The sequence below is a fragment of the Schistocerca nitens genome, chromosome 2 (genome assembly GCF_023898315.1).
Source record: "Schistocerca nitens isolate TAMUIC-IGC-003100 chromosome 2, iqSchNite1.1, whole genome shotgun sequence".
NCBI lineage: Eukaryota > Metazoa > Arthropoda > Insecta > Orthoptera > Acrididae > Schistocerca > Schistocerca nitens.
Genome location: NC_064615.1, coordinates 434,514,825 through 434,541,198, shown reverse-complemented (window position 1 = coordinate 434,541,198; position 26,374 = coordinate 434,514,825). Strand labels below are relative to the sequence as shown.

The following is a 26,374-nucleotide window of genomic DNA, read 5'->3' as shown; positions in this document are numbered from 1 at the left end:
ATTGATATGTGATCAAAGTCTGGAATAAAAATAAAACAAATAAAAATTATTTTCTACAGGGAATCAAATAACTCTCTTGGAAAATGCCTTTCCAAGACTAATGTCTGAAATACCCCTCTGTGATATTGGCAAGGGTGAGACTGAGTCAATAATTAAATCACTGAAGACTAAGGACTCTCATGGATATGAATATTAAAGTATTGTGCTACACATGTTTCCCCTGTACTTAGCCATATTTGTAATTTTTCCTTTAAGAATGGTCAGTTTCCTGGGCGATTAAAGTACTCAGCAGTAAAACTGCCTTATAAAAAGGGAGAAAGGGATAATGCAGACAATTTCAGTCCTATTTCCATGCCACCACTGTTTGCTAAAGTTATTGAAAAGGTTGTCTATGTAAGGATAATTGATCATTTCATTTCACATAATTTGCTGTCAAATGTACAGATCAGTTTTAGAAGTGATTTAACAACTGAAAATACTATATTCTCTTTATTCTGTAAGGTACTGGATGGATTAAACAAAAGGTTTCAAACACTAGGAATCTTTTTTGATTTAGCTAAGGCATTTGATTGTGTTGATTACAAAATATTGCTCCAGAAGTTGGATCATTATAGAATACGGGGAGCAGCTCAGAATTGGTTCACCTCTTCCTTCAACAACAGACAGCAAAAGCTCATTATCCACAGTGCTGAGAATGGCTATGATGTGGGGTCTGAGTGGGGCATGGTCAAATGGGAGGTGCCCTAGCTTTCAATGCTGGGGTATTCCTGTTCCTTATTTATGTAAATGACATGCTCTCTAGTATTACAGGTGATTCTAAAATATTTATGTTTGCTAATGACACTAGCTTGGTAGTAATGGATTTTGTGTGAAACATTTTGCAGTTCATGATATAAGTTCATGGCTTGTAGAAAAGAAATTGATGCTAAATCACAGTAAGATGACTAAGAAATGAGTGGTTCAGACATAAGTGGTGTAAGTTCACAAACCTTTTGTTGACACCAGTTCACTAGTCTGGCTATTCTGACATTGGCCTCTCAATATATACATTTTTAATGTCATTTCTTGTTAACAATATCAGTTTATTCCCAAGAATTAGCAGATCTCACTCAGTTAATATTAGGCAGAAATCCAATCTCCATTTGGATCACACTTCCTTGACTCTTATGCAGAAAGGTGTGCAGTACACTGCACCTACTTTCAATAATCTACCACTAGAATACAAAAAACTTAGCAGTAATCTACACGCTTTCAATTCGAAGTTGAAGAGCTTCCTCATGGGTCACTCCCTCAATTCTGTCGAGGCAGCAATAGCTGGTCATGACACAAGCAGCAACAGGGAAGTACCCTAACCGATTTTGTGAATTTTATAAGTTACTAACCAGGAGTGAATTTTATGATATCATCTGTGTGCTTTAATAGTTTAGTTTCTTGTGTTTCTGTGTGTTTGTGTAATTTCTAATAGCCACAGTACTCGCGTTTTCGTTTACGTCGGCAAGTAAATCGATATATGATTTGAATAGTTTAGTTTCTTGTGTTTCTGTGTGTTTGTGTAATTTCTAATAGCCACAGTACTCGCGTTTCGTTTACGTCGGCAAGTAAATCGATTTAAGACATATTATAAGTGCCTAATCAGGGGCGAATTATTTAGTTTCACCTGAGTGCTTCGGTAGTTAGGTTTTTGAATCTCTGCTTGTTAATCTAATTTATTAGACACAGTTCCTGTGTTTTTGTCAGAATTTATGGTAGATTTGTGCAGCATGTGCCGATAGTATGTTTATCTGCATAGTTTAGTTTTCCAAGGTCTTTACTATGGAGGGACTGCGATTGCTGTGTGCGGATGTGAGCCGAGTTGGTGACACTTCCCTCTCAGCTTCAGGCTATGATGGCTTCAGTTACACAGCTTGAGGCTGCAGTGGATGGGCACTACTGTTGTGGGCCAGCTGTGGGGTTTCAATGGATGTCCAGCATGGCCGACACCTCCGATCTGTCCTCACCAGTGGACGGCCCAGTTACAGATCTCACTGAGCTTGACCCCTCACCTGTGGCCGAGTGGGAGGTCTCCCCGGGGCATAGCAGGTGGCGAAAGACTTCCCAGGCAGCTGCATGTAAGACCTTTCCGGTTTGTCTGACAAACAGGTTCCAGGCACTGTGTGAGGCTGATGCAGTCGCTGAGCCAGATGCTGTCACTTGTCCTGTTTCAGAGAAAACCTCTCAGCCTGCAGGATCTGGGATTATTGATAGTTGGGAACTCCAATGTTAGGCATGTTATGGGCCCCTTAGGGACATGGCTGCCAAGAAGGGAAAGAAAACCAATGTGCACTCTGTTTGCATACCAGGTGGAGTCATTCCAGATGTGGAACGGGTCCTCCCGGATGCCATGAAGACCACAGGGTGCAGCCAACTGCAGGTGGTTGCTCACGTTGGTACCAATGATGTGTGTCACTTTGGATCAGAAGAGATTCTCTCTGGTTTTGAGCAGCTAACAGAAGTGGTAAAAGCTGTCAGTCTTGCTTGCAAGATGAAAGCACAGCTGACCATTTGCAGTATAGCGATTGTGGACTTCTGGTACAGAGCCGAATGGAGGGCCTGAATCAGAGGCTCAGACGGTTCTGCGGCCATGTAGGCTGCAGATTCCTTGATGTGCGCCAAAGGGTGGTTGGGTTTCGAGTTTCGCTGAATAGGTCGGGTGTCCACTATACGCAGGAGGCGGCTACATGGGTAGCAGGAGCTGTGTGGCATGAACCGGGTGGTTTTTTAGGTTAGAGGGTCTCTGGAAAACACAAGAAGGGTTCCAGTCACAAAGGATGCAGGCCGAACACAGGAAAAACATAGATACAGGAACCATCAGTATAACAGTTGTAAATTGTCGTAGCTGTTCTAGATATGTACGAGAGCTCCAAGCACTAATAGAAAGCACTGATGCTCAAATCGTTATAGGCACTGAAAGCTGGCTAAAGCTGGAGATAAGCTCAGCTGAAATTTTTGCAAAGAACCTAACAGTTTTCCAAGAAGATAGGCTAAACACTGTTGGTGATGGCTTGTTTGTTACTGTTAGAAGTAGTTTATCTTGTCGCAAAATTGAAGTAGATAGTTCATGTGAGTTAGTATGGGCAGAGGTCACTGTTGGCAACCGGAAGAAAATAATAATTGGATCCTTTTACCGACCTCCATTTCAGATGCTTCAATTGCTGAAGGTTCAAAGAAAACTTGAGTTTGATTTCAAACACATATCCGACTCAAAGGATTATAGTTAGTGGTGACTTTAATTTACCCTCAATATGTTGGCTAAAATACATGTTTAATCCCGGAGGTAAGCATCAAACATCATCCAAAATTATGCTAAACGCGTTCTCTGAAAATTATTTTGAGCAGTTAGTTCATGAGCCCACACGAATAGTAAATGGTTGTGAAAACACACTTGACCTCGTAGCAACAAATAATCCTGAGTTAATAATGAGCATCAAAACGGGTACAGGGATTAGTGAACACAGGGTTGTCGTAGCGAGACTGAATATTGTAACCCCCAAATCCTCCAAAAATAAATGAAAAACTATTCAAAAAGGGAGATAATTCACTTGACACCTTCCTCAGAGACAATATCCACTCCTGCCAAATTAATGATATAAGTGTAGACCAGATGTAGCTTGAATTCAGAGAAATAGTATCGGCAGCAATTGAGAGATTTATACCAAATAAATTAACATATTATGGATCTCCTCCTCCTTGGTAAACAAAACAGGTCATAAAACTGTTGCACAAACAACAAAACACACATGCCAAATTTAGAAAGATGCAAAATCCCCAAGACTGGCAATCTTTTACAGAAGCTTGAAATTTAGCGTGGACTTCAATGCGAGATGCTTATAACAGTTTCCACAACAAAACTTTGTCTCGAAACCTGGCAGATAATCCAAAGATATTCTGGTCGTATGAGAATTGTGTTAGCGGCAAGACACAATCAATGCCTTCTCTGCATGATAGCAATGGAGATACTATCGAAGACAATGCTGCCAAAGCAGAGTTACTAAACACAGCCTTTCAAAATGCCTTCAGAAAAGAAGATGAAGTAAATATTCCAGAATTCGAATCAAGAACAGCTGCCAATATGAGTAATGTAGAAGTAAATATCCTCAGAGTAGTGAAGCAACTTAAATCACTGAATAAAAGCAGGTCTTCCGGGCCAGACTGTATACCAATTAGGTTCCTTTCAGAGTATGCTGATGCATCAGCTCCATACTTGGCAATCATATACAACAGTTCGTTCAATGAAAGATCCATACCCAAAGACTGGAAAGCTGCACAGGTCACACCAATATTCAAGAAAGGTAGTGGGAGTAATCCACTTAATTACAGGCCCATATAATTAATGTTGATATGCAGAAGGATTCTGGAACATATATTGTGTTCGAACATTAAGTATTACCTCAAAGAAAACAGTCTATTGACACACAGTCAACATGGGTTTAGAAAACATCGTTCTTATGAAACACAACTAGCTCTTTATTCGCATGAAGTGTTGAGTGTTATTGACAAGGGATTTAAGATCAATTCTGTATTTCTGGATTTCCAGAAGGCTTTTGACACTGTACCACACAAGCGGCTTATAGTGAAATGGTGTGCTTATGGAATATCATCTGAGTTATGTGACTGGATTTGTGACTTCCTGTAAGAGAGGTCACAGTTCGTAGTAATTGACGGAAAGTCATCGAGTAAAACAGAAGTGATTTCTGGTGTTCCCCAAGGTAGTGTTATAGGTCCTTTGCTGTTCCTTATTTAAATAAACGATTTGGGAGACAATCTGAGCACCCATGTTGTTTGCAGATGACGCTGTCATTTATCAACTAATAAAGTCATCAGAAGATCAAAACAACTTGCAAAATTATTTAGAAAAGGTATCTGAAAGGTGCAAAAATTGGCAGTTGATCCTAAATAATGAAAAGGGTGAGGTCATCCAGAGGAGTGCTAAAAGGAATCTGTTAAACTTTGGTTACATGTTAAATCAGTCAAATATAAAGGCCATGAATTCAACTAAATACCTAAATATTACAATTACGAACAACTTAAATTGGGAGGAACACATAGAAAATGTTGTGGGGAAGGCTAACTAAAGACTGTGTTTTATTGTCAGGACACTTAGAAAATGTAACAGCTCTACTAAGGAATACTGCTGCGCAGTGTGGGATCCTTACCAGATAGGACTGATGGAGTAGATCGAAAAAGTTCAAAGAAGGGCAGAACGTTTTGTATTATCACGAAATATGGGAGAGAGTGTCACTGAAATGATACAGGATTTGGGCTGGACATCATTAAAAGAAAGGTGTTTTTCACTGCGACGGAATCTTCTCACGAAATTCCAATCACCAACTTTCTCCTCCGAATGCGGAAATATTTTGATGACATTGACCAACATAGGGAGAAATGATCACCATGATAAAATAAGGGAAATCAGAGCTTGTAGAGAAAGATATAGGAGTTCGTTCTTTCTGCATGCTATATGAAATTGGAATAATACAGAATCGTGAAGAAGGTGGTTCGATGAACCCTCAGCCAGGCGCTTAAATGTGATATGCAGAGTATACATGTAGATGTAGATGTAGAGGAGTTACTTGAAAAATAAAGCTGATTCCTGTATTATATTGTTGACTGCATTTACATAAAACTTGTGGCTTATCTTTTTTTTGGCTTCACATACATTTTACTTTATCTGTTATATTTAAGTTGTAATTTCATGTACTGACACATTCCAAGACCTTGGAGATTTGCTCCTCAATTTGGTTCTACAGAGCTAGATATATAAAATAAAATAATTTGTAAGCTACTGCGGGTCTGGGTGGCTGGACAGATGCAATATGATTACAGATGACCAAATTACACAAACTGGGGAAGGTGAAAATGAGTATAATAAAGCAAGTAATTTTGAGCAGCTTAAGAAAGGACTTTTTCAGTACTACCACAAGCAGAATAACATCAGATTCTTTTGGGGCAGCTCACTGGAGAATCAGAAAAATGGAAGAACTGGTAGATATGTTTCTGGTAGGATTAGGAATATAAATGTGCAAACTTATGAGTTATTGGGAAGTTAGGAGGCAGACAAAATTATCCTGCAGGAAGCTGAACATGGGGCAGTAGATAATTTTTTTTTTTTTTTTTTTTTTTTGGGGGGGGGGGGGGGTTCCACCTAATATGTTGAGGAGGATCCAGGAGAAAAACCCAAGGGATTTGGCTTCTGCCATCAGGGTAACTACACAGTTGGAAGAAGTAGATATGTGATGCGAGTGCAGGGGAGGCGATTTGTTTTTTCCATAGAAGTAAAACGGTATTTCTGTGAGTGCATGGGCCACATTCAGAAGGAGTGCCACCAGCTATAATGCTACGAGTGCTCAGTGGTTGGACATCGTGTGTGGGATTGTAGGAATGGGAAACAGAGTGGACTGGGCTGTAGTAGAGGGTTCTGGAACACCAACGGGGACTCCAAAACCACTGGACAGTATTCCAGTTAAAATTAAATGCTACAAAGGTGTATGCAAAGGTGGAGTGTTGCTTAGATAGCATAATAATGGGACATAATCTAAGTTTCTACTGGATAGGTAGCAACTGAACTCTCCACGTTATAAGTTACACAGAGTAGGAAACAATGGTATTATCACTAGTTTCAACACTGCTCAGCTTCACTTTGGAGGAAGGCATCTTTGAGCAAATACGAAAGTGTTGCCCCATTTAGGTGTGAGTTACTGTGCAATCCTGGGGTTGGATTTCAAAAATAATAATAAAAAAATAAAATAAAAAAAGATCTTTTGCAGCACACTGTTGAACTCAATGGACATTGTTCCAGCTGGGAGGTACCGCTGCAAATGATACACTCCTCTCCTGTCATGAGGTAGAACCGAATAAGCTGGATACACAATCATTAAGGCTCAGTTTGCACAACAAGTGTGTAGAAAGCCATAGGGGAACTACTACCAATTAATATTTTGTATGTAGTAGACCCATTGGAAGACAACGATGCGTTGGATACTCCGTACTGTTTCATATGTAGGAGTGTGTACAAGTGTAGGAAGTGAATGGAGAATATGTGGCTCTGGTTAGTGTGGATAATTTTGGTGACAAAGAGTTGGTTTTGGCAGAAGAGTTATTTATTAGTAGCCCATTTGGGCTTTCTGGATGTGAATGATTTTGGCAGGTCAAATGTGTACCTCTGTCATAAGCAAACTATTTGTTTGTTTGGTTGGTTTGTGGGGTGCTCAACTGCATGGTTAGCAAACTATCAATACCTCTGCATTATATGAGAAAGTACAGTATTTGAAGGGAGAAGATAGAGCAGATATGGAGACACTGTTGGTAAAGTTTGTGGATTTGTTCCATCCTTCTGAAACTTTACACAACATAGATTCTGAATGGAGAATAAATCTCCAGTTTATAGGAAATCATACAGAATATCTCACCATTTGCAACCACTTACCAATCAACAACTGAAAGAAGGTGTCATTGGGGAAAGTAACTGTCCCTAAGGAATCGCCTAAGAAATCATTGAACAGGACTAAGAAATACAGGTTCTGTTGTGACTATCATTATTTAAATGATAGATTAGTTACAGATGCATAACATATACCAAATACAGCAGAAACATTAGATAATTTGGGATAATGCAAGTATTTTTCAAGAATGGATCTAAAAAGTCATTATCAGCAGTTGCAAGTAGTGCTGAAGGACTGACCAAAGACACCATTTACCATCCCCTGGTGGCATTAACAATATCAATTGATGCCTTTTGGGCTTAAAAATGCACAAGCCACATTTCAGTGATTCTTGGATAGGATGTTTAGAAATCTGAAGCCACGTCGCTGATAACAACCACCTTCCATCCAGCAGTGGTTCTAGCCTTATAATTGACATGAATAAAGGAGTATTACAACCAGGGGCATTTTACTGATGGTTCACAATATGATTCAAGTCACCACCACCTCCACAGCCCATGTCCAAGTGGAGAGATGCAGATGCATCCCGATTTGCCATCAGCCAATCCACCCACCACTGTAGGGGTCACGTCCTGGCTCTTATACCCATTGTGCATTACAGTGGTTGTGCAGTTATAGATGATGTGGTTATGGAGATATGAATGTTTGAAGTACTTGCAAGAGTTCAACATGACATCATCTGCTCCTTTCACATCAGTTTCAAGGGAAAAATTGAAGATTGTCATGTAATGTTCTTGAGCTTTTACAAATCTTCTTCTTCTTTCTGCATGTATTACGTATATGCCAGTGATGTCCTCTCGGTTACACTCTGCATGTATTATGCATTTGTCTGTGATGTCCTCTCGGTTACAAATATTCTTGAATGTTAACACAACAACAATGGAAATTCCTGAATATAACAATACATAAAGTAAGGGAAAGGCAACTACTTACCTATAATAAATTGATGTGTGGAACACAGAAACATGTAACAACAAACATTGTACACATTACCTTTCCAACTCTTGCTCTTTTTCTAGTAAAAGTACGCACATTCAACACTCGACCACACAAATAACCAAATACACAATCCCATGGCCATGGAAGACCAATTATGGATTCTCAATAATTGAAAGCATTTGCTTGCACTGAAGGAGGTGGAGAGTACAGCACTGCATCTGCATGGCAAAACTGCACAAGTAGTACTCACAGTCCATCACTTGCTTCATGTTAAGCATGTGGATGCATGCACTAACTAATTTCCTCACTCGGTATCACGTTGTTTCACTCGGTATCGCATGGTGCTTACTCACTGAATGCAAGGCAACAGTGCATGGGCCTGTCATGTGGCTGGAAAACCATGGACTCTACATGTTCATCACAATGTAGTGGCACTGATGGGCCTAGCAAGCATTGGAATGCATTTAGAAATATAATTCCTTTTTAGGTGTTGATTTTCCATCTTTCCTAAGGAGACAGTGAATGCTGTACACCTGAGTTTCATCAATTATTACCACAGCACCTGAGTATGATTATGTATAATGAAACATAAATTGATAATTGAATACTGAATGTTACCGAAGGTAATTGATTTAGTTGTGGAGCTCTATGAATTTGTGAGAGTGAAAGCTGATGAAATAATGCTTGAATTTAATCTCCAGCTAAAATCACACTGACATTCAGGCGTATTTTGGAAAGAACAAATGAAACACATTCATGTTGATGAGCATGACAACTGATTATAATTATCTAATTTACTTATGATTACCAGGAAAACTTCAGTCCAGCTACATTGTAGGTTCTCAAGTAAATCGAACAAATGAACTAATAGGAATCATTACAGCTGATAATATTAAATGCAGTGAGCACACAGAGAGAAAGATGCGCAAGGTGGAGAGATGGGAATTATCTGAATAAATTTCCATCTGGATAATTATTCGAATAAGTACATAATGCAGACAAACATATTCACAAATAAATTATTTGTAACTTAAAGAATGAATAATGTAGAATGCCACTGTCTTTTCTTCATCTACTTCTTGTACCAAATTCTATGACTAGTGTTTATCCCTTGAACAGTTACAACTTGACAAATAGTTTATTAATGGTTTGTATAGAAATGTACCTCTGCAGCTTCCAAGCTATGAAACTAAAGGTTTGGTGGTTGATCCCCCACTGGTCCTACAATTTTCCCTGTCACTTACTGCTACTTTCACCTCTCACAACAAAAATGTGTGGTCAAGTTGAGCCATGTTTTGGAGTACTCTACTTGTTGAAATGTAGGTCTCCTACAAATTGTTTTTGTGAGTCAGTTCAGATGTAGGAGGAAGTCAAGGGCACACCACCACTCCTAATAAAGCACTGCCATGTTTAAACAAACCTTCCAACTGGGTAGAGTTTTACTTGCTTTACAATGTAACAAATGCAACATAAAAATATTTATGGAAGCTGGCCTTAGGGGTTACACTAACTACGCGGCTGCATTCAACTTTCTCCGCACCTGTCAGTACTTCCCCCTCCCCCTATTAATATCCACAAGTACTCTACATAAGTAGTCAAAGATGAGAATGCAACTGACAAAACTTTTAATCTTCAACACCTTTCCTAGATTGCTTACACTATCAGATGTGGTGTCTCTTCAATATAATTATGCAGTTTATACTTGTTTTATTGCTACAAAATGAGTCAACCAAGCAAGAATTCGGTGGCTGATGACAACTTACATCAACCAAATTTTAATCTAAATTCCAATGTTTGAGGAATGCTGCTGAATGTCCAAAATAATTCAAAAATGTTTTAAGTGACCCAGAGTAAGTTTCCCAGTAGAAGATGGAATAGTTTTTCAATGTAACACGCGTCTACAAAGTTACATAGGGAGTTGAGATTGAAGAATTCCAGACAAGGCACTGAGTTTATGTTATATAAATGTTCATGATGTAGCAGCTTGTCCATGACCAAGGGAGGCTTACAAAAAACTACAGACATATAACAGCCAAAGAAAGGACGAAGAAACCGGGTCACAAGTTCAAATGATGTCATGTCATAAAAAGATGACTTTCTTTTGAACATGACTTTTATTTTGGTGGGGAGGGTGGGAGAGGGTGTGGGGATGAAAGGAAATATGGAACCGCAATGAAATACTTGCAAAAAAACTGACTGCAGCAGAAGAGATGATCTCTCATATTTTGCCGACAACGATTGTGATTCAGAAGTCGTTTATCACTATCCTCAAATAATGACGATTTTAGGAGATATAATACACTGACATCCCCTTTACATTTGTAGAACCTAGTTTGCTTAGTGTGTCACAACAGCAAATCTTAAAAAGTCAAATACCTTTCTGATGAGACGTTTGAAAAAAAGACCTTTTCTCACAACTGATTTAAAAGCAACAAAAAATACACTTGTTTAATAAATGCCAAAGAAATGGGGCAATAAATATCATTGGATTTCAAGTTATCTATTATTTGTACAGTTTTTTATTCATGCATGAAGAAAAAAAATAACGATTTTATTAATTTAAATGAAAAATATTTCGATTACATATTTTTATTTGTTATTACAAATAATGAATAGTAATTTTTTAAAAGTATTCATCATTAATAAATGGGAAGGAAGGAGGGAAGTGAAGTGCAACGGGCAAGCACACACTATGCAGCTCATGCGTGAATGAGTGCGAGCATGTGTTATCCACACGGCTGCAAACAAGTATTTGGCATCCAAGTGGCCACTACCAAGCACTCACTCATATTATTGGGCAAAGACCCACTGGTCATCTTTGGTAATTTCTGCCAACATTCGCAAAGTGCATTCATGCTCTCTCTCTAACACACTGCAGATGCATGGAGACCAAACATATAGGCCATGTGCTTGCTGTGCTTTAGTGAGGAAGACACAATGAAGGGGTAGCAGGAAAGAGGCAGGTCTTTCAACACACACTATGTGATCAAAAGTATCCGGACGACTGGCTAAAAAATGACTCACAAGTTTGTGGTGCCCTCCATCAGCATTGCTGGAATTCAGTATCATGTTGGCCCACCCTTAGCCTTGATGACAGCTTCCACTCTCGCAGGCATACATTCAATCAGATTCTGGAATGTTTCTTGAGGAATGGCAGTCCATTTTTCATGAAGTGCTGCACTGAGGAGAGGTGTCAATGTCAGTTGGTGAGGCCTGGCACGAAATCGATGTTATAAAACATCCCAAAAGTGTTCTATAGGATTCAGGTCAGGACTCTGTGCAGGCCAGTCCATTACAGGGATGTTATTATTGTCGTGTAACCCCCCCCCCCCCCCCTCCTCCGGGCCCTGCATCATGAACAGGTGCTTGATCATGTTGAAAGATGCTATCGCCATCCCTGAATAACTCTTTGACAGTGGGAAGCAAGAAGGTGCTTCAAACATCAATGTAGGCCTATGCTGTGATAGTGCCATGAAAAACAAGGAGTGCAAGTCCTCTCCAAGAGAAACACGACCACACCGTAACACCATCGCCTCCGAATTTTACAGTTGGCACTACACATGCTGGCAGATGTCATTCACCGGGCATTCGCCATACCCACACCCTGCCATCGGATCACCACATTGTGTACTGTGATTCGTCACTCCACACAACGTTTTTACACTGATCAATCATCCAATGTTTATGCTCCTTACACCAAGCAAGGCATTGTTTAGCATTTGCTGGCATGATGTGTGGCTTATAAGCAGCTGCTCGACCACGAAATCCAAGTTTTCTCACCTCCCACCAAACTGTCATAGAACTTGCAGTGGATTCTGATGTAGTTTGGAATTCCTGTGTGATGGTGTGGATAGATGTCTGCCCATTACACATTATGACTCTCTTCAACCGTCGGCGGTCTCTGTCAGTCAACAGACAAGGTCGAGTTGTACGTTTTTGTGCTGTATGTGTCCCTTCATGTTTACAATTCACTATCACATCACAAATAGTTGATCTGGGGATGTTTAGCAGTGTGGAAATCACGTGTACAGACGTATGACACAAGTGACACCCTATCACCTGACCACGTTCAAAGTCTGTGAGTTTCGCGGGGCACCCCGTTCCGCTCTCTCATGATGTCTAATGACTAATGAGGTCGCTGATATGGAGTATCTGGCAGTAAGTGGCAGCACAATGTGCCTAATATGAAAAACGCATGTTTTTGGGGGTGTCCGGATACTTTTGATCACATAGGGTATGACTCAGCAACTGCACAACAAGACAAAAGGAGTACAGAGGGTTCAGCATAAAACAGATACAGAAAGAGGGAAAAGGTTGGGGGAAAAGGAGAGGAAGGTGAAGATGAAGACAGTGACAAGGAAAGGAGAGTGAGAAAGAAAGAAGAGTGGAAAGGGGGGAGGGGGGGGGGGGGAGAATGTTAATAAATGTTTTCGAATATTCTAGGATATTCTTGAATGCAACTTGGAAATGTCACACATTCCATTGACCTGCACTTCAGGAAAATTGCCATAACTGATGAGTTATGCAACATGGTAAAGAGAGAAAACAACTCATAGAAAAAGGGTATTCGCTTATAATGATAAACCACATAAACAAGAATGGCTGTGTGACTGAACAATTTTAGCAATAAAAAATGACATAGTTCAACAAACAAATCAGTGAATACAGAATACAATACCAGGGGAAGAAAAAATATTTAGATCTATTTATATGACAATGAATCAAAACAGAAGTGTAAACATCCCAACATAATTCCTAAATTCACCCTATGTTCCTGATAAGTAGTCACAAAAAATCTTTTAAACACCACAGAAGCAGAAATGTTAACCAGAAAAGAAAATGACAGACAGGTGTTCATACCACAAATTCCACTTGTGACAGTTTATGTAACATTCAGTTTTCTAAGGCTCTAGTTTCTACTGAGATTAGCATATGGTAGGAATATCAGTAAAGCACAAGGGCAAATAGTCTAATAGTGCAGAGGGAATTTAAAAGAATAGTGTTTCTCATACCAGCAACTATACATAACATGTTGGCTTCTAGGATAATGACAAAACTTATTCATCTTTGCAACTGAAAGCAAATTACCAATTTTATTTTATGGGAATATACTTTGAATAAGTTAGATGCTATATAAATTAAATGATTACCTGCAATATCAAAATTGAACTCCCTTTAGTGGACTACAAAAATCAGATTAAAAACTAAACTTAATAAAGCTATTATTGAGCCAATTACCGTCTTTGGTACAGAGTGCTGGACAGTTATTGAGAAGAACCACATGAAGATCAGAGCTACAGAAACTGACTTCCTAATACAAGCATCAAGGCTCTCCTGTTTGGAACAGAGAACAAATGAGGTTGTACGCAACAAAGATACCCTAATGGATGAAATAGAATGCAGACAACTATTTTGGTTTGGGCTCTTAATGAGAATGGGACAAGAAGGAATACTTGAAAGATATTTGAATACAGACCGACAAACAAACTGTCCAGAGGAAGACCATGACTTAAATGGATCTAAGGGAAACTAGTATGACCAGTTCAAATTTGACCATTGAAGGCATCCAATATAAGTTATTATGGAGGCTGAGATGTGGCAGGAGCTGTAGGACCCCAGTATAAATAGAAATTTGTTTCCAGTTCAGAATACAAGTGAAGCAGGTCCTTTTCTCTCAGTTACTTTATAAATTATGTAGAAAAAGAATTAAAAGGAAACATTATCCTTAGGGAGGATATAGCATTAAGAAAAGGAAACTGTCAAATGATAACAGTATTCATGGGAGGGAGTGTCACAACAGTATGTTATATCTGTATAAAATATGTTTCTTCTATACAGTACCATCACACAACAATATTAGTAAACATCTCATTTAATTTTTCTTATAATGATACTGGAATCATCAGAAAAAGTGTTATTTTTACTTTATCAGTGTTAAATGGGATGTAATTTATTCAGAGAAAGAATACAAGTGGACAAAGTATCAAACCTTGTGACATGCTGGTTATGATTTGCTCCCAGTTAAAGCATTGTTCTGCATACAAATTAAAAAGAATTGCCTAACACTGCTCACAATTAGTAAAATATGAACTAAATTAGTTAGCAACTGTATCTTCACTAATATCAAATTTGAGTTTATAGAGGGTAATGTTTAGATTTACACACTTGAATGTCTCAGCATGCATCACAATAAATTATGATGGTTGTTATTTTGCACAAATTGGTAAACTGATCGATAGCATCTACAGTGGAGAGGCTCTTTGGAATCTTAATTTCACCCATTCAGAAACTTATTTTTGCAGATATGGTTCTAGAACACAATACAGTTATGTGACTATATAAGTGATTCTATTTGTGAATGTGGATACAATGTGTATGCAGGTGCTGAAGTAACAGTTAATTGTATTGAAAATAGGCTTAAGTAATTTAACACAAATATCATTTTCTCGCAATCAGTTTTCTGTTTGTTTCCAAGTTAAACATGTAAGACAGCTGGCATCCAGCAGGCAAGTGGACATGCACTTTGTTGGAGGACTATTTCTTTACATGTCAGCTTTTGTTCCCCTTCCTCTCCTCTTTTTCTGGTTTGGAATACTTCACCCAATTCTTCCTTTGCTCAGTAAGCTACTTCCCCAAAACTCTGTCCATATTAAACCCTGTAAGCACTAACAATTGGCAGTTTTCACACTTGCCACATAAAAAGTCCGTCCTCTACAGACTCTTTATCCATGGATGCCACATGGGAATTATAGATACTCAAAAATACTGATAACATTGTCAAATAATGTACTCTGACCATATAGTCCATAGAAAGAAAGGCACATCATTTTGGCCTATTCCCAACAAGACACTGATCAATACTCCCTTGGGGGCCCAACACCACACATATTTTGAGAACTTTAATCCATACTTTGCTAGGGCAGTCACAACACCCTCTCTATGTCATATTGGGATTTTAAGCTCTGTTCCTGACCATGCAGAAAAATAATATTCAATTAAAGAAAGTCCAGCTTTCAGTAGGTACACAGACCACTCTGAGTACTAAATATGCAAGTGCAAATATTATTATTATTATTATTATTATTATTATTTTGAGAAAAATGAGTGTTCAGAAGTTTGTTTATATTATGTTCATAAATGTACCTAACAGCCATACAAATTTCACTGTCATTTCCATAGAATGCAAGCTGCTGGTAGATATTTAGCAGATAAACTTTTCATTGTAGCAGTAGTATCAGGTGACACCCTTTCTGTAATAGAACTACAATAAGCTGGCTGTTCCTTCTGCAATATAGCAGAAAGACTTCGAAGGAATGTAGCCACTGCATATGATTGCTGGCAGCAGTGGTCATAAGAATGTACAGTTGCAAGAAGACCGGGGTCCAGATGGTCACGTGACACTACCGAGGGGGAAGACCATCATGTTCGGTGTATTGCTCTGGTGCATCATAAAGCATCTGCAGCAGCAATTTGAGCAACAGTTAGTACCACAGTGACACTAATAGCTGTTACAAATCAGTTACTTCAAGAACAACCCTGAGCCAGATGTCCTACCGCATGCATTCCACTGACCCCAAACCACCACCATTTGCGACTTCAGTGGAGTCGAGAAAGAGCTCATTGGGGGCAGAGTGGGGATCTGTTGTGTTTTCTGATGGAAGATGATTCTGCTTTGGTGTCAGTTATGGCAGTGTGTTGGTTAGGATGCCAGTTAAGGGCTTGCAACACTACACACTGGACCTGCACCTGGAGTTATTGTCTGGGCTGCGATTTCGTATGACAGCAGGAGCACTCTCATGGTTATCTCACACAACATGACTACAAAATTGTTTGTCAGTCTGGTGATGCAGCCTGTTGTGCTGCCACCCCAGAACAGCATTTCAAAGGTGTTTTCCAACAGGATAACACGTGCCTACATACCACTATTGTAATCCAACATGCTCTACAGTGCGTTGACATATTGCCTGGGCCTGATCAGTCACCAGATACGTCTCCTCTTGAACACATATGGGCCATCATCAGACAACAACTCCAGCATCATCCAAAAATGGCTTATCTCAAGCTAACATTAACCTGTGATCTTGCAATGATAATCACTTAAATATGTTTCTTAGACAAATTCATTCCTAAAATTTCATTACCCTACGTTAATTATTTTTTGGTGTTGCCGTTATTTCTGTCAATGTATATGGATAGTCTATGTTGGAAACCAATAGCTAATATTTGTATTTAATCAATTTTTTGACAGATTGCTGACACCTTTTATTTCATAATTTTATGAGTAACTGTCATACTCTCATCTGTACTCACTGACATGCACAGTTATCGCTAGGGATTTCAAATCTAAAGTATTACAGTGTTAATGCATCTATTAGCTTATTAGTTGATGTAGAAATGATTGTATAATACAATAACATTACTTTTATTTGATTTATAGGAGTCTGGAGTAAGCAAAACAGTGGGTGGCTCCCAACTATCAGATCTACTACTCTCTTGTAAAGCAGTAGTTAACAGTATATTAAAGTAAGGCAAGAAACAAACTGATAGCAGTGCAAGTTTAAAGTGGGGGAAAACATGCTCTAGCCTCTTTATTTTTTGTCTTTATTTATATATTTTTCATTGTTATAGCTATTATTTTTTACTCATCTTCTTTCTATTACTTCTATATTTATCTTTGCAGGCAGTCTACATACTAAGGGCAAACAGGACTTGTGTGCAACTCTGTATTGTTCATTTGCAGTATGGTAGGTGTGTGTCATGTACAAAATAGAATCTCAATACAGTATAATATAATCCCTCTTAAGACAAAAAACAAAATTTTCCATATTTTGTTATGAAACAAAGGCGGGTCTTTCTCATCACTGACCCACTTTCTTGGCATATACAGGGCGTCCATAATTAAAATCAAGCTTCAAAATGCTGTAGAAAGAGACCAACTGCTCCAAATGACGTCAAATTTGAACAGCATATTACTGATCCAGCGGAAAAGTCATGGCACAAAAACAAATTTTTTTCATGTAAATCTGACCAATAGATGGCGCAGTAGAAAGAAATGCCTTAGTAGAAAGAGAAATGGACATACATGGCCTGGATATTCTAGGGGTTAGTGAGACTCACTGGAGAGGGCACGAGACCAAGAGGAAGAGCAGCAAACAGATGGATAGATCAAATCAAGAAGATCTCTGGTCTACCTCTTCAGCAGGCACTAACAGAAGCTGGCAACCATCCGGGATGGAGACGCTTGGTTCTTGGGTCACAACGCTCAGCAATGAGCACAACGACTTATGAGATGAGATGGTGCAATAAGCAGCAGAATATGCACACCAACAGATGTGCAGCACATGGCTGTTCCCTAGTTTGTGCCCGAGACACCTAACATGACAGTTTCCAAGAAGGACTGTGCGCTGCTGGTAAAGCTCTTTTACAAGAATGATGACTCTGCACCAGTAGCCCTGCAGGAGTTCCAGACACTCAAGGGTATGGTTAAAGGTGCTAATCTGATGTCTGCTTCGGGTCTGAAGAAAATGATTACAAAATTCAAAAGGACACATTCTTTTGAAGTGCACTGTGGCAGAGGGAGGAAAGCAGCTGATCCAATGTCTGTCGAAGATGTGGCCACAGAACTGCAGCAGGGGTTGAGCAGTGGGTTCAAACATGTAGTGTACAGGGAATTGCCCAAACACTGGACCTGCCTGCAAGCATTGTGCATATAATCCTATGGAATATCTTGCATTGCTGTCCATACAAAATCACCCATTCTCAGAAGTTGCTTCCTGCTGACCTGCCAGTGAGACTAATCTTCGAAGGAAAGCAGAGTATGGATGGGGGACGGTGAAGTGCTGTTCGTGGGAGCATACAGGGATGAGGTGGAAAGAGGGTAGGGCAGCTGGTGCAGTCAGAAGGTTAAACTGGGTTTGGGGGGGAGGGGGAGGGGTGATAAAGAGACTGTAGGTGTACTTGTGGAGTAGAGGGCTGTGGAGTAGAAGGCTGTGGAGTGAGAACAGGTTCCCACATGAGAAATTCAGAGAAGCTGGTGTTGATAGGAAGGATCCATATGGCACAGGATGTGAAGCAGTCAATAACATGAAGAATGTTGCGATGAGCAATGTGCTCAGCAACTGGATGTTCCAGCTGTTCCTTGGCCACAGTTTGTTGGTGGCCATTCATGTGAACAGACAACTTGTTGGTTGTCATGCCCATGTAGAATGCAGCACAGTAGTTGCAACTTAGCTTGTAGAACACATGACTGGTTTCACATGTAGCCCTGCCTTTGATGACATAGGTGATGCTTGAGACTGGACTGGAGTAGGTGGTGGGAGGATGCACAGAACAGGTCTTGCATATAGGTCTATTGCAGGTATATGAGCTATGAGGCAAGGAGTTGGTAGCAGGAGTTTTGTAGGGATGGACAAGGATATTGTGTAGGTGCAGTGGATTTCTCATTTCAGGGCATGATGAGAGAAAGTCAAAACCATGGTGGAGAATGTGATTCAGTAGCTCCAGTCCTGGGTGGTACTGAGTCACGAGGGGTATACTCCTCTATGGGCGGATGCTGTGACTTTGGGAGGTGGTGGGTGCCTGGAGAGATAAGACATGGGAGTACTGTTTCTGTACAAGATTGGGAGAGTAATTAAGGTCTCTGAAGGCCTCAGTGAGACCCCTGGTATATTTCAAGAGGGACTGCTCATCACTATAGATGCGACAGCCATGGGTGGATAGGCTGTATCGAAGGGACTTCTTGATGTGGAATGGGTGGTAGCTGTCAAAGTGGAGGTTTGATATGGATGGAGGTTCTGATGTAGCTATCTATGAGGTGGAGGTCAATATTGAGGAAGGTGGCTTGTTGAGATGAGGTGGACCAGGTGAAGTGAATTGGGGAGAAGGTGTTGAAGTGCTGGAGGAATGTGGACAGGGGGTTCTCAGACACAATACAGATCACAAAGGTGACATCAGTGAATCTGAACCATGTGTGGAGTTTGGGATTCTGGGTATTCAGGAAGGATTCCTCTAGACTGCCACAGGGTGGTGTTATGGGTGCCCGCTGCCATGCCTCAGATTTGTTTATAGATGGTGCCTTCAAAGGAGAAGTAATTGTGGGTGAGGACTCAGTTCTCCATGGTGACCATGAAAAATGATGCGACATAACATATTGTGGCAGTCAAATGGTTGGTTGTTGATCAAACCTGGCTAACAGTATTTATAAGAGACTTTTGTGTAGACAGTGACACTGGGCAAATGTGATGTGAGGTTGTTTTTTGTTTACGCTTGGTCCAGTAGTTCTGATTGATGGAAAACTGAATGCAAGTGTTTATCAAAACACTTTAAAAAATACCATGTTTCCCACAGTGTGGCAAGAGTTTAGAATCAAATATTTTTGTATTATAATGACATTATTCCAGTGGATCTCAGTGATTTCATCAGATGATGCCAATAAAAATTTCTAAAATTTTGATGAAGCAAATCTTGGGATGGTGACGATTGTTAGAGGAAGATGCTAGTATAGGGATTTATATTTGTAGCAAAATATATGGCACATAGCAGATGAGCTTGAATCTTTATCATCTCAACAATAAAGGCTCAGCTTGAAGGCTATCAAAATGGGCCACATTAATTAGGCTCCTAATTGAAAAAAAAGAAAAAACCCACTTCCCCTTTCATAGTGCCTTTTTCCTATGTAGTTGAAACTATTTTAATGTGATCAGTGTCGAATTCCATGTTTTGCTGTAGTTATATCCAAATGTCTTGGTAAATTAAATTATCAGTTATGATGTGTATAACATTTCTGATAACCTATTGTAGAAAGAAGAAATAGTAGCAATAATCTTTGTGTTTTTATGATACTCTCAGTGTTCTTTGCTCAGACAATTCTTTGCATGTACAGATTTTCCAGTTGTTCTGTTGATTGTTGCCTTTACAATTAATAAGAAAACACATTTACATGTCTGACATGTATATGATTTCCTTCTTTGATATAGAATGTCACCTGTAGTTTGTTTGAACCCTATTCTCATTAACTATGAGATTTTTGATATGGCTTGAAAGTGGGTGTAGTGCAACAATTGAAACAATGAATACATTTTCTCTTAGCATGCGTGCAACTACATTGCCGTCCCCCCCTCCCCCCCCCCCCCCCCACACACACACATACATCACACACACACATAGAGAGAGAGAGAGAGAGAGAGAGAGAGAGAGAGAGAGAGAATGTTTTCATCAGAGGAAGAAGATAAATTGGTAACAAGTAAAATATAATAGTCCAGATTTACAAAATTAACCACAAAACGAGATTGAATACTCACCTGAACTATTGTTCCAGTAACTAATGATGTGTCCACTTCCTGGGGGAGCAGATGATGTTGCCCTTCTTTATCACTCAATACATCAGACGATGTTCGTTGAGGTGAACTTGACTGGAAGTTATGTGAAATTAATACCATACTACAATACATTTCAAAAGTATGTAGGCTAACAACCAAGAAATAAGAGAAGTAGAAGTATTTGAAAAAAATAAATACTAAGCATAAGCATGTTATAAAAGCTCATTACATTCCCTTCTTACTCAAAATTAATTATGTATCAATTTCACATTCTAACACATCAACTACAGTAACTCTTACAACACTGGTTTTCTCTAGTCATTTGCAATCTTGAGACACATGTTCACACTTGGAAGGGTAACATATCAAAAACATCTCTGCTAATCTGTACCATCATAGCCAGAAGAATTGGAGATCCAATCCAGAGACTGGCTTAATGCAGCTCTCAACAAAGGTATATCCTGTGTGAGTCTCTTTATCTTAACATAACTGCTGCAACTAAATCCACTTGAACCTATTTACTGTAGTCAAACTTTGGTCTCCCTCTGTATTATTACCCCCCACCCTTCCCTCCTGACTGAATTAACTATTCCTTCATACTTCAGGATGTGTGATCTCAACCATCCTGTTCTTTTAATCAAGTTGCGCCATAAAGTCCCTAATCTTTAATCTTATTTGGTACCTTTTTATTAGCTGTATTCAATCTACCCATCTAATCTTTAGCATCTTTAAGCAACACCACATTTCAAAACCTTCTATCCTCTTCTTGCTTAACATTTATCATAAATTTTTAATTATTAGTTTCTCCATATTTAGAGAGTGCTAGTGTTTACTTGTTTCACCTTCATATAAAAGTACACTCAATATAAACACATTCAAAGACTTCCCAACACTCAAAAAAATTAGGTTTTTCTGTTTTTGGAAAAGCTTTTATTGCTACTGTCAGTTTGCATTATACAAACTCTTTACTTCTACCTTTGTCAGTTATTTTAGTACTTAAATAGCAAAAATTGTCAACTGCTTTTAGTACCATCATATTGGGTGAACTTGTGTAATTCTGGACTTTAAACTTTGATATTTTTGAAACTAATAAAATTAATATATTGGTTTTTCTTTCAGAGCATGGGTACTGAGTGCTAGTAATAAAAGTTTTGGTTTTTGTTAACATTTGCTCTAATAGATAGGAAAATTAAAAAAGAACTGTGTCATTCAAACTCACCCCACCTGGGGGTGCATTTGACTGATTATCTGTTATATGATAACTGTGGATTGTTAATGACTCTAGGGTGACTAACTGTTCTAGAATTTTATCAATGCTTGTAAATTAAATCTGGCATTGTAATTAAATTTTGATACTAACATCAGAGTCACATACAAAAAATAGTGTAAGGACAAAAAATGTGATCATAAATTTGGTTTTTGAAATCCCACAGAAACGCGCGCAAATCTGTGTCCACTGTACACTGAGCCCTGAAATGGCAACTTAAAAAGAAACATGCCCCTTCTTCCAATTGTTGGGTTTGAAAAATTTTCTACAACATTTGAAACCTCAACCGGTCATCATCATCAATTAAAGGCTGCACAAACAAAATAACATCTAGCTGTTCTTGGCATTTTGTAAGAAGTTTACCTCCTTGATGTTCACTGTTTCCTTGGAGCGGTATTGAACTAACACCATTTATCTGTCAAGGATTGCCTTTGTTATATGTATTGAACATCTAGGGCAGAAGGCAGAAAACCTCCCATTTTCGCAATCAATTGGACTGGTCAGGAGAGCCCCTTCTTCTTCTTTATCACTAAAAATTGGCTGGTAACCTTGTGTTTTACCATTACTATAAATCCTGTTTATCAGTGGGCCTTTGGGAATTTTATATGCTTGGCTACCATTGCTAATGTTTAGTTTTCAATTTAAAATTTATGTGATAGACAGTCGTGAAACTATTGATTGGCAACTCCATGGAGTGTTCTGTGCACCACAACCAGATAATGGATATAATTGGAAGGAGAAACAGCATTGGTCATAGTTTTTTGTTTTATTATCCACAAAATTGATTTTCGGTCACTTAGTGACCATCCTCAGTGCTGTAATATACAATTAAAATTGGTACCAGTGCCTACCAATTTTAACTGTGCATTACAGCACTGAGGATGGTCACTAAGTGACCGAAAATCGATTTTGCGGATAATAAAACAAAAAAAATATGACCAATGCTGTTTCTCCTTCCAATTATAGTCGTGAAACTTCTTGGCTATATTTTTTCAAGTCACCCAATTTACATATGCACACATACAGCATTTTCACACTAACAATTCTTATGGCCCTAATTGTATGATGAAACAAACAGAACTGTGGCCTACAAGACAAATACCTACCTCTGCATCTATACTCTGCAAACCATTGTGAGGTGCATGGCAGAGGGTACGTCACATTGTAACAGTTATTATGGTTTCTTCCTGTTCCATTCAAGTAAGGAGTGTGGGAAGAATGATTGTTTGAATGCCTCTGTGTGTGCAGTGATTATTCTAATCTTACCCTCTCGAGCCCTATGTGAGTGATACATAGGAGTTGTAGTATATCCCATGAGTAACCAACCATTTAAAACCAGTTCAGAGACTTTGTTAAGAGACTTTCCTAGGATAGTTCAAGTCTCCCAGTTCGGTTCCCTCAGTGCATCTATGACACTCTCCGACAGATGAAATTGACCATTCACACTGCCCTTTTCTGTATACATTCAATATCAAATGTTAATTCTATTTGGTATGGGTCCCACATATTTGAGCAATATTGTAGAACCAGTCACACAAGTGATTTTTAAGCAATCTCCCTTGTAAACTGATTGCACTTCCCCAGTATTCTACCAATAAACCAAAGTCTACCACTGCTTTGCCCAAGACTGAACCTATGTCATCATTCCATTTTTATCTCCACAGAGTGTTACATTCAGGTATTTGTATGGGTTGGCCAATTACAACAGAGACTCATTGATATTATAGTCATAGGGTACTATGTTACGTGAGTTGTTTTATGCGAGCCCACGATTAAAAGTTTTGGTTTATTAAGAAGGTTAAAAAATCAGTTCTAAAAGTGACTAGTATTCAGATATAGGTTACATACATTTAGCCATTTCCTTGCTTTAAGAACTTTTGATCGGTAAATTGAACTTTTCGGTCGACTGCACCACAGCAGGCAGCTTAACTCCACTTGACAGTATCTCATTTCCTATCATCATCATACGATTTAATTCAGCTATATTCCATTACGATTATTTTACTTTTGCTGATTTTCAGCTTATAGCTTACTTTCAATTCACTATCAGTTTTATTCAACTGATCTTCCAAGTCCTTTGCTCTTTCTAGCAGAAATAAACATTGTCAGTAAACCTTAAACATTTTTATTTCTTCTCAGTGAACATTCATATTTTTTCCAAATTTCTCCTTAGTTTCTTTCACTACTTCTTCATGTACAGACTGAATAACATGGAAGCTAGGATACCACACCATCTCACTCTGCTCTCCACTACTGTGTCCCTTTCATGTTCTTTAGAGTCTTATAATGGCGCTCTGGTTACTGTACAAGGCATACTTCTAGGTAACGTTTTACATTCTGTACATTATCCCTGATAACTGCAGAATTTCAAAGAGAGTATTCCACAGGACGATGTCAAAAGCTTTTTCAGGAGAAAAAAAATGATACTATAAATGTATGCTGGTCTTTCTTCAACCTATGTTCTAAGGTAAGTCATATGGTCAGTATTGCTTTATGTGTTCTTACAATTCTCTGGAGCCAAAAATAATCTTCCCCTACATCAACTTCTACCTGTCAGTCCATCCTTTGGCAAATATTTTGTGTTAGTATTGCCAACTGTGACTTGCTAAACTGATGATTCAACAATGTAGGAAAAGACAGATTGGTATTTACAATAATGAGGACATGTTAAGTTGCCGACAAGTACAGGAAACGACACCACAATAAAAAGTGTCTATTAATTGTGTCTGTCTGCAACTTAACATGTCTTCTTTATAGTACTAGCAATCTATCTTTCCCCACATTGTTGATATTCCTACATGGCGTTTCCATTGTTTAAACGGATAATTCCATAATACTTACATCAACCAGCACCTACCTTCTTTTGAGTTGTGATCATTGAATTCTTCTTGAAGTCTGGTGTATTTTTCCTGTCTCATACATCCTGTGCATACATAGTTATTCTGGAGAAATGCTACCTACTCCAGGTGCTTTGTTTAGACTTCGGCCTTTCAGTGTTCTGTCAGATATCTTCGCAGTACTCTACCCCCATCTCATCCTCAGACATTTCTAATTGTATTTAGGTAATATTGTCTTCAAATTTATTTACTTTATGCTGTCCTTTTACTTATTCCTTCCACTTTTCAGAACTCATGTCCTCACCCCTTCCCCTCTTTGCTTAATAATTACACTGCCAGAATCCAACAACCCATAACCTGGCTCATTATTAACATATATGTATGGAAGCTGTTTAGACTGCCTCCACTTCATGGTTGTAACTGATCAAACCTGCACTTCTACCACAGTAACCAAGCAGGATGAGTTGCGACTTTATCGTTCCACTCATCTGCCTCAACATACAGGGCAGTGCCAGGCTAGGTGGCCAGGACCACCACAAGCAAAATACCTTAAGTTACCTTGGGCTGCATATATGATATTCTCACATGGTTTAGCTCCCCTTATTTCTTTCTCTTTCCTTCATTGATTGACATAAGCAATCTCCTGCAGGTTACTAGCTGTATCAGTCAGGGTAACAAAATCATAAGGCTTTTCGTAAAACATCACTCTCTGTCAGTCCTGAGGCCGCATTCTCTCAGGAATATGTACAACTTCTATTTGATTAAATTATACACACAAGACTCTCACATTCAGTTTAACTCTATCTACAAAGGAAAAGTCTTTGGCCCTACATTTTTTAGCCAAATTACGGGTGTAAATGCGAAGTCAACATATCCATTCCCAGTGTTAGACCTTTCTTGATTCGTGCTGGCATTATTGGCCAGTAGCTCCGCCACATGACACTGCTGTCAGTTGTTTAAGATGGCACTTGTGCTTCACATGTCAATGGTGTTAGAGCAATGAAGTGTGATACATTTTCTATGGAGCAAGGGATGCACACCAATCGAGATCTACAGGGAAATGCAGCCCACACATGGGGAAAACTGTCTCGCTTTGAGAACTGTGAGGTGGTGGTGTTGTGAGTGTGACATAGTCCATGAAGTCTTGTATGACAACGAGCGGTTGGGGAGGCCGCGTTCGTAACCGACTGACAACAACAATACCACGTATATGTAAAGGTCAAAGAGCAGATCCGGTGTGTGCACATCACAGCCCTTTCCCAGGTACTTGGCATGTCAAATGGGACATCGTTCATTCGTCCTTAGGGTACTGGAAGGTTCCATGTCAGTGGCTGCCTAAGTAACTGATGAAAGTCAAGCAAATGATGCCTTCACTGAATCATGTAGAATGGTACTCCAAGGATGGTGGAGGTTTCCTGAACCGCACTGTCACTAGTGATGAAACATGGATACTTCATTTCATGCTGGAATCCAAGCAGCAGTGCACGGTGTGGAAACATCCAGGTTCACCTGTGACAAAAAAATTCTATTCAGCAC

At 39.1% G+C, this 26,374-nt stretch overlaps 1 protein-coding gene across 1 annotated transcript in view; it reads right to left on the bottom strand.

The window, feature by feature from the left end:
- LOC126236303 (uncharacterized) overlaps positions 1 to 26,374 on the bottom strand; it is a 451,155-nt gene that overhangs the window by 121,843 nt on the left and 302,938 nt on the right. Inside the window, exon 21 of the mRNA XM_049945503.1 lies at positions 20,717 to 20,827. Within this exon, the coding sequence (XP_049801460.1) occupies positions 20,717 to 20,827 (111 nt within the window). The remainder of the gene's footprint in view (positions 1 to 20,716; positions 20,828 to 26,374) is intronic.